The sequence below is a fragment of the Asparagus officinalis genome, chromosome 3 (genome assembly GCF_001876935.1).
Source record: "Asparagus officinalis chromosome 3, Aspof.V1, whole genome shotgun sequence".
NCBI lineage: Eukaryota > Viridiplantae > Streptophyta > Magnoliopsida > Asparagales > Asparagaceae > Asparagus > Asparagus officinalis.
In genome coordinates this window covers 25319560-25329288 of record NC_033796.1, presented here as the reverse complement: position 1 = coordinate 25329288, position 9729 = coordinate 25319560, and the positions used below count along the sequence as shown (strand labels likewise).

At 36.3% G+C, this 9729-nt stretch overlaps 2 protein-coding genes across 3 annotated transcripts in view; one reads left to right on the top strand and one right to left on the bottom strand.

Annotated features, from left to right (window-relative positions):
- LOC109833478 (methionine aminopeptidase 1B, chloroplastic) overlaps positions 1–3713 on the top strand; it is a 12641-nt gene extending 8928 nt beyond the window's left edge. The window contains exons 7-10 of the mRNA XM_020401157.1: positions 614–693; positions 1593–1690; positions 3091–3138; positions 3238–3713. Of these exons, the coding sequence (XP_020256746.1) occupies positions 614–693; positions 1593–1690; positions 3091–3138; positions 3238–3383 (372 nt within the window). The 3' untranslated portion in view covers positions 3384–3713. The remainder of the gene's footprint in view (positions 1–613; positions 694–1592; positions 1691–3090; positions 3139–3237) is intronic.
- Positions 5655–9392, bottom strand: LOC109833479. Of its 2 annotated transcripts, XM_020401158.1 has the most exons (4): positions 8978–9390; positions 7615–7733; positions 7428–7535; positions 5655–6335 (listed from the first exon to the last, which is right to left on the bottom strand). In XM_020401158.1, exons 1-4 carry the CDS (start codon positions 9258–9260, stop codon positions 5796–5798), a joined length of 1050 nt encoding a protein of 349 aa, XP_020256747.1. In that variant the 5' UTR covers positions 9261–9390; the 3' UTR covers positions 5655–5795. The 2 variants fall into 2 exon arrangements, with proteins under 2 accessions (XP_020256747.1, XP_020256748.1); XM_020401159.1 differs by lacking the exon at positions 7428–7535 and having other exon boundaries at positions 8978–9392.

Below are 9729 nucleotides of genomic sequence, written 5' to 3'. Positions count from 1 at the left end.
CACCCGCCCGCCGCCGCCCGCCCACTGTCGCTATATAAATGGTCAAACTAGTTTGACCAAAATGGTGTTTTCAAAACACATTGAACATGGCATGGTGTTTTTTACAAAAAAAAAACAAAAAAAAAACACATTGATTACCAAACCCTTAAATTTATGTTGTAAGATCCTATATTTGAAAAACTCAGTCGAATGCAATCTTAGAAAGTAAAATTGGTTCACACATCTGAAATTGTTAACATCATTCTGGCAGTAGAAGTCTAGTTCAGATATTAGTAGGTTAGTATGCTACTCAGGTAATGGGTATTGTAATAATTCCATTTACACAATAATGTTCCTCTATCTGTTGTGGATTCATAGTTCATTAGCAGCTTTTATGCTTTGTCTAGGCAGAGAGATGTGTTCCATATCCTTCTGCTTTTCTTTCTTCATCCCTCTTATAGCTGAAACATTTCAAGTGGTGTTGATTTCATACAACTGGAGATAAATAAATAGCATAGTACTTATGTCGTTGATATACGCCTACTAAATACATATTCTTTTAGTTTGATATGCAGTTGCATCTTTAGGTTGAAACATAGGACATCAATGTCTTCCCATGTGATTATATATTCAGGTCACTGAAGAATGCTTGGAAAGGGCTATTTCTGTCTGCAAAGATGGTGCTAGTTTCAAGAAGATTGGCAAGAGGATAAGGTATCTAGCTCTGGTTCTCCCTCACTCCCTACATCCTTGTGTTGTGTGGTGTTTTTGTGATTGTGTGTGTGTGTGTCTGCACACGTATGTGCACACGGCGTCTGAAACTAATGAAGTTTTGTATGTCATTTTTCTTCGCAATTCTTTCACATTTCTCACTTGTCCTTGCTGAAAATGAGAAAACCATGTTACTTCATTAGTGAAATGCTGATTAGGCGTGTCGCTCAGATACGTTCAGGCCACTGGTATGAGTTTTAATCTTAGTGCACTTTGTATATGGCAACATCACATAACCAGGAATTTGGAAAGTATTTCAAAAAAAATTTATGTTGTAGGCTTATAGATGTTATACATCATGATTGGACATCGTCTTCTCAGTAGTATATGTTCCATCTAATAAGCGTTTTACTGGGATACAGCTTCATAGAAGTTTCCATGGTATCTAGAACTCGAGTCTGCTTCCATTCCCTTCGTTGAACTGGGTTCAAATTCTGATCAGATTCACCAGGATATCTGTGCACTTATCACCTCTACCATCCATTGGCCTGAGAGAAGATTGGTGATGCTTTATCCCAATCCTTGAAGGACTCCTAAATCATAGAAAAATTAAAACAAAAATCATGGGTAATGTAACGACGCACTGGGAATAGTCCATTCTAGATGCCGTGTCATAGACAGGGACATAATTTTATAAAATTATGCCTTCTATCTCCTAATGGTTATGGTCAATGAAATCTAGTAAATTTATTATATTATTAATATGGAGTGTACTATGGTGGTGAATTTCTACCCATGCTTCAATTATTTTTTTAATCTTTTATCCATTTGAATATTATCATTTCCACTTTTTAATGATTATATTCGATCAATTGAATTTATAAGCTGATTGTCAAATCCAGTGAACATGCTGAAAGGTTTGGGTTTGGTGTGGTGGAGCGTTTTGTTGGCCATGGTGTTGGGACTGTATTTCACTCTGAACCAATCGTCATGCATAATCGTAAGTATTCTTCGTAGTCTGTTTTCTTAGCTCTTGTAAGACACCAAAATTCCTTGCTGTGTACGTCTTTTTGTTGTCAAAATCAACATACTTGTCAGAACTGACTTTATCCAAAAGCATAAGGTACTAGTTTCTTGACAAAACAGTGTATGTCAGGCAAACTCAGTACTCTCTTTCACTTGGGTCTTTGGTCTATACAGAAAAGCCTCAGTGTATGTCTTAGTTGCTTGGAAAGACAAAGTAATGGGGTTAAAGATACACATTTAACATTTACAATGTCGTGTTACCAAGACTGCTTGAGATGTGTTGCAAAGTACCATGTTAGGAACTTCTTGATCCTAAAGTAAGCTAATGGGTGCAAGCTAAGAATGTATGCAGGGCTGGCTTGACATTCTAACAATAACGGAAATAACTTTGTGCTCCATTACACAGTCTGACTTGACCAATGTTTTAAATATCGGTTATCGAAAATATATCGGATGACCAAAACTCATATCGGATCCTGGTTATCGGGATATATCGGGGATTAGTAGTAAAAATCGGAGTGTTACATTGGATGGTGAGCATATATAATATAATGTCTTAAAAAGTAATCTAAGCATATTTAATGAAACATAAACATACTAATACGTAAACAACACATGTTTAGGATCACTTACCGATTACTTTTGTTTAGTGGAAGTGAAATAGAATAGAATAATATTGTTTTTGTTTAGTGTGTGTGGGTCGAATATGAAAAAAAGGTTTTTTTTTTGTCTCCAAACGCGAACCAGTTCACTTAGAATGTAAATTGTAGAAAATTGGGTGATTCCGCTTTATCGGATTTACACTGATATATCAGGAAAAATTAGCTGAAAACTATATGCGATATATTTTTGTAAAAATCGTATCGGCCATAGCCCAAACCATATATATCGGGGATAAATCAATAAAATTGGCCTATTTTTAAAACATTGGACCTGACATCATAAATTATGTTCCTCTTGGAAATATATAAATGCCAACTTATTTCTGTAGCAAGTCGAAGTTCATCATGTGCTGCAATCTTAAACAAAATGAAAACTATGCTCAATACAGTTATCATCTGAAATCTTAATGGTGCAACTCTTTTTTGCTTCGAACAAGTATGGGTATGAATTTAAATAACAGCACGTATTGTATAATAATAGAAAGTTCGAGCTCATCACTGTATGTTTAACATATCAAGCTACGGCTTGAGCTCAATTGACATGCCAAGCTGACATACACAGCTCCTGATATATTTATGATTGATTAATCATAGCAAGAAAATAGCATGTGAAAATTAGGAATAAAAAACTCTCTTCTTCAAGCGCCATTTAATTGAAACGAGTATGATAGTTTTCGAAGAAAGCTGTTAATGATGTTGGTCTATTTCACAGGTAATGATGGACCTGGCCGTATGGTTGAAGGCCAAACCTTTACCATCGGTACGACCCTTTTGATGCATGTTTCAAATATCATCATAGGCTTTGTTAATATAACATTATGAAGTAAGTTCTGACATTGTCTTGATTCATCTAATGCAGAACCTATTCTTACCCTGGGAACCATCGAGTGCGTTACATGGGATGATGGATGGACTACTCTTACAGCGGATGGCAGCCTTGCTGCACAATGTGAGCATACACTATTGATTACTAGGACAGGCGCCGACATTTTGACAAAGTGCTAAAATGTGGCAAAGGTCTGTATTAGCTGGCATCTGACTGTATTTTTACAGGGAGAGAGAGCTGTACATAGTTCAATAATTAAACATCTTTATTTTAAGGAACAAAGAGAAAGGGCATTTGTTAGCAGTTACTAGTTTTCCGAATTTTTAGCAGGTTCTGTTGTGTTGAATATAATTGTATACCTCAAGTTAGCTCTGCGCAGCCAATGTTATGTATAGATTCACAAGGTTAGAGCTTTCACAGATAGTTTATGAATGTTGCTGTTGGTGATTGTATTTTTGAACATTGTCACTAAATATTGTTGTGATATGATAATCTGCACTTTTAGTAGATACAGGCAATAGTCTGTGAATGAACTTATTTTTTGTTCTTGGCATACTTCGTGTTATGGCAGACTATTGAAGGACGCAGTGACATTCTATGATGTAAATGAATTAGCTACTTGTATTTGTATGAGGTGAAGTTTAGACGTGCTGCTATAAATGATTGCCTGCCAAAAATTAATAGAAACAAGAAATGAAAATAGATCAGGTGATGGACCTCTAATTCAGCTCTGAGCCAATGGATTCAGATTCGACAAACTAGTTAGTGCAGTCCAAGATGTGAAGGATTAACAACCACATATAATATATTGGTTTAAGCTCATATCATCAACTAGCCATGATGAATTACCTTTTCAGTTTATTTCAAGTTGAGAATTCTTTTGGATTTTAATTTTTGTTAACATAAATAGTGCCAGACCCGTAAAAAAAAATATAGCTCAATCGATAGGAATTATACTGGAACCTGAGGTCGAGGCATACGAAAATGAATTCGTGATACTTGTCAAACATTTCTGCACTGAAAATTGTTCAAAAGGAGGTACGGTGAGGGTAGATTCTTGAAGATATAGACGACGACTAAGACTCAAAAATCTCCTTCAGTCAATGTACTCGGAAATACATGGACTAAATGTACGACTCTTACCTTCAGCTGGCAACAGTTCTTTTAACTGAAAATTCACCCTACACGCAAATCCTATGCATGTTGAATAGAATGTATCCATCTTTATTGAATCTTAACAGACCAGCATCATACAACTCAACCAATGTCGGGAACTTTCCCATCTTGTATTGCAGCTGAAAGCCTGAGAATCAAACTGATTAATGTAAACATTTATACATGCATGATAAGCTCTTAAAATGCGTATGCCGGTCTAAATAATGTTGAACATACTTCCAAGAGGCATTTCTAGCTTCAACAAATAACAATATGCAAGTTGGCCCTCCTAGAATCAACACTAAGTAGAAGTCCATGGCATTAAATGTGCACTCAAGAAATATCAACCATTGGATCAATGCACAAATCATAAAGTTAATGATTCAATGGTTGATATTCTTTAGGTGCACATTTAACGCCACAGACCGTCCTACTACTGGACACTTTCTCACTAAGTAGGGTCTCGGATAAAGGTGATCACTATATTACCATTGAGCCACGTGCCTCTAAAACAAGGGTTCATTGTGGATAGACCCCCTACACTATCAGGCCAATCGTGGAGAGGTTCCCTGAGTGATAATTTCTCAAATCTTTAACCCTCAGATGGTCATATGTCGAAAAACGAATTTCTCTCTTTGGGTAAATGACTAAAAAATTATTCACCCAGAGGTCTATCTACAACATGAGAATTACAGTGGTCAATCAGCAATCAGGCAGTAGTACAGGGGCTCTATCTACGATTAATAGACCATTTTTATGAAATATATAGCGAAATAGACCACTTTGAAAAATAATTAGCAAAATAGACCTCTTTTATGAAATATATAGCGAAATAGACCACTTTGAAAAATAATTAGCAAAATAGACCTCTTTTGAAAAAAGAGGTCGATTTTGAAAAACAAGGCTACCACTTTGAAAAATAATTAGCAAAATAGACCTCTTTTGAAAAAAGAGGTCGATTTTGAAAAACAAGGCTCAGAAAACATTCGGGACTACTAGCCCCGTATGTTTAGAGCCAACTAATCATGGATTAGTGACTCAGAAAACATACGGGACTAGTAGTCCCATATGTTTTCTGAGTAGAAAATTTCACTAATCCGTGATTAAAACATACGGGACTACTACTCCCGTATGTTTTCTGAGCTGTTTTGCAAAATAGACCTCTTTTTGGCCTGTTGGCCAAAAAAAGGTCTATTTTGCTAATTATTTAGCAAAACGGTCTATTTTGCAATTTTTCCCTTAAAACAATCATATTAACTTCCAAAAAGTAGGAACAATCCTAAGAGAAAGCAAACTAATAAATGAATATGCTGCAATCTGAATTCATTCTATTTAAAATAAAGCAACTGGCTTAATTGCACGTGACAATCTATTTCAAAATTCTAGGAATTCTCTATAGAGAATGCAGAACACACAACAAAAACCTAAGATACATGCTACTTTGCACAAATTGTCAGAAGTAGACCATAGTGATCGCTAGGAAAAACAGGGACATTTGCCCCCTTAATTTTATATCGAACCCCATGTATCTTCTCCATCCCTATCCTTTTAATGCTGAGCATCTCGAAATCCTGCAGTTTACAAACAAACCTATCAAGTCTCCTCTGCAGTTCTCCCTTATGATGCAGCATCCCGTTAGATTCAGTATCATAAGTCCATCCATCTTCATCAGGCCTAAGAACAGACCAAGCATCATTCCACTGATCAAGCAAAGGAAAATCCCCATCAGAATCCTCATTCCAGTTCATATCACCTCCAATTATTACATTTTTTGCACTTTTGACCCTGTCAAGAGCCTCTTTTGCCTGACTCACTCGCTCGATGCTGTTCATTTCGGGAGGAGTTGGCCTCTTGAGATGGCAAGTTGCTATGATCAACTTCTTCCTTTCTGCAGTTATAATGTAAGCTGCAGAAAGCCCCTTACATGTGTTTTTAAAGTGGCTATAGAAGAATTTCTTCACTGGTAACATACTCAACTGCAAGAATTATCACCAGAATAATTTTATTGAACTGTCACAAATTTCATATGACATTCATCTATGTAGTAGGCAGGCAGATCTCAGAGGACATCATTTGTGAACCTAAGAGCAGTTTTTCTATCAAAATTTAAGTCGACAAAGCTCATGGATCAATGTAAAATTAAATTCCAACTTTTTTCTCTCCTTCATTTTAGCATTATGAACATATGTCATTACCTTATGAATAGAAAATATCACCAAGACAGGTAAAATACAGTTAGGCATTAGACAAATTAAGAGGTGGCACCACACATAACAAACAAGCATAAAAATCCTAATTGATGGACTTGGTTTAAATGACATTATCAAAGAAAATCTAATCAAATAAAAATCTAGAAATGTCACTTCTTTGAGAGGAAAACATCTAGATACATTACACTAAAGAAATGGGAAAACATACTGTGAACGTTTAATACCAGATTTGAGTGTTAGCTAGGTATATTTACATGCAGTCACTGGCGGAATAAGGGTCTCACCCTTATTTTTAGCCCACATACCAAATCTTTTATCATTATCTAATGGGTAATCTATAGACTTTATAGGACAACAGTAAAAAATTTCTTTACCTTACAGGCTAAACATGTAAAACTAGTAAAATAAATAAAAGAAAGAAAACATGCAGAGATGGTTGAACTACTAAAAAAAAGTAAAGAATCAGAACACTATCTATTTGTTTAAAAACATATGTTTTGGAATAAGATCAAGCAAAGACTGAAAACACAAGCTAAAGCCAATCCCGTGATCCACGTTCCACATTTATTTATTTGTTCCTAACGGAGTATCAGTTGAGTATAAAGATAAATATATCAATAATATAGATATATTATGAAAAGTATTTACTTGTAAGCCAAACTTAGGTTAGGACAAAAAAGGGCAATTCCACATTTATTTATTTGTTCTTAGCGAAGTATCAGTTGAGTTATAAAGATAAATATATCAATAAAATAGATATATTATGAAAAGAATTTTTATAATATAGATATATTATAAATATTAAAAAAGAATTTACTCGTAAGCCAAACTTAGGTTAGGACAAAAAAAGGGCAATACCACCAAGCAGAAACACTTTCTGGTTGCCTTCTCCGGCTCAACTGAAGATCTATATGACCCCCACCAACTGCATTTCTTAAATATTTTATAGATCTCAGGTGTAACTTCCTGAAAAATAAAAACATAGCACTGAACTTCTCCCGTTCTAAAGAAAATAAAAAGAAATGCCATTTTGATGATCTCGTACCTGGAGCAAAATTATAGCTGGGAGATACTTCTGTATAAGTTTGTCAATTGCTTGCATCCTATTAGGTAACCTGAAATATCCATTGCCACATATGTTATAGCAGAGGATTCTGATTTCACCTGAAACGAATATTAATCAGCATCTTGATACAGGACAGATCCTCTTAAAGGAGATCATCAATGATCAAAATGTCTGAATAGAATGAAGTAGGTTTGAATCAATGATCAAAATGTCTGAATAGAATGAAGTAGGTTTGAAGAATCACAAACCATTGTCTAAGTTTATGACAATAGATTGTCGACTTCAAAATACAAGTCATATATCTTGAAGAAAATATACAAAGACGTTCCTTTCAAGTATTTCGTTACAAAATAACAAAGGGTCCCTGCAAGGAAGTAGAGAGCTTTGTACGGTAGATAAATCATTTTCTTTGTTTCAAATTACAAAAAATAAATAATAAAATTACTACTTAATAAAGTGAAACCGACATCAACTTTTGATCATTTGAATAAAAGTACTTCATTTAGTGATCATATTGGGATTGGTAACATAATCTAGGCATTCTGTTTTAGTGAGTGCGGATTGTTTCATTAAACTCTTATTAATGAAATGCAGGGGTTTATACTCACCGTTATTCTAAAAAAAAAACATTTGATATTTTAACTGCTTCATTCATTTACCCTATATAGAACAAAAAACTCATTTTTTCCATTTTCGCCAACAAGCAACATGAACTTACGTACTCTCTATTATCACATCCGCAAATTATGTGATAACTTCCTTAAATATAACACTTGAATAACATCGACCGTTATGATTCAACCCTCTTAAGAATTCCGAATATGATGTATCCACTTTCAAGTTGCGATGTAGAATATTAACCGGATCCATTAGAGGAAGGATGAAACTTTACGTGCTCCTTCTCCAACTTACTTTAATTTTACCGTTCAATGGCATCCACTGTTACCGTTCACTCATTCCGTACGTAATACCACTAAGATCATTATCCTGATCTATGAAGGAGACAACGATCTCTCCACTGTCTAGCTCTACTGGAGGTTAACTGAATCCATTAGAGGAAAGTTTGAAACTTTCTTCACCTAACGTGCTCTCAGCCTAAACCATCGTAATAGATCGCTCTTCAATTGCTGCAAAAGACCTGAGTTCGCGCCCTCTTATAACAAAAGACTTTACGAGTTAATTACAAAGTAAAACCAAAATCAACCTTGGAGTATTAGAAAAATATCTTCGTTTGGTCAACACCTTGCAGTCAGCGACATAATTTAGCTTACTTGACCTTTTATCCAAAGAATTAACCGGGTTAAATAAATCCATAAGAGCAAGTGAATGATATAGTGATCACCTGGGTGGCTAAGACCCACACGGTCTGTTATTGGGTCCCGGGGAAGCTCATCGCCCTTGCCGGGTACAAGATCCGATAAGTCTTCAACCCGCTCAACCCACTCCGACTTATAAGGCCCTTGAGGTTTCGTCTCCGCCGATTCCTCGGGCTTTGGGTCCACCGCATCCAACCACGAATAACAGCTCCACGCAGCGCCGATTGCTACAGCAGCAGCGCCGATTGCTAAAGGAGCAGCGCCTGCAACGGCGGCTATCTTGATCGCTGTGCTCCCTGAATTCCCCATTCTCTCCCTTCTTCTTCTTCTCGATCGTTCTTCTCCTCTCTCTCTCTCTCTCACCCCCCGCACTTTAAAGTAAAGACGAAGAGGGGAGTGCCAATCGCAGTCGGCGACTTAGGGGTCAAGGCGGGGGGGCATCTTTCGATCAGGTGAGCTGCACGCAACAGCGGAAATGGGAACGCGAGGGGATTTTGAGTCGTTACTTGACAGCTGGCAGTTTTTCCTAGTTTGACGCGCGCAGATTAGATGCAACTGTGTTACGTACGGCAAAGTTTTGGTGGAAGGGTGCATTTCTCCGATCAGATGCAATAATGGTACGTACGGTAAAGTTTCGGTGAAAGGGTGCATTTCTTCGTTAGTAAGGAATAGAAGGATTCCAGCTTGGTTCCGGCCACAGTGACCGGTCTTGATTCGAAACGAACAATTTTTCAAAACAGCCCTATTTAGAGTTTTTTTTTTTAAATCGACCAGTTTT

Excerpts from the sequence above, each read along its gene's own strand:
- LOC109833479 (XM_020401158.1), bottom strand. The coding sequence starts at position 9,260 with ATGGGGAATTCAGGGAGCACAGCGATCAAGATAGCCGCCGTTGCAGGC. Across the intron at positions 7,734-8,977 it reads TGTGGGTCTTAGCCACCCAG|GTGAAATCAGAATCCTCTGC; the intron begins GTGATCACTATA and ends TATTCGTTTCAG. Across the intron at positions 7,536-7,614 it reads CAGCTATAATTTTGCTCCAG|GAAGTTACACCTGAGATCTA; the intron begins GTACGAGATCAT and ends TTTATTTTTCAG.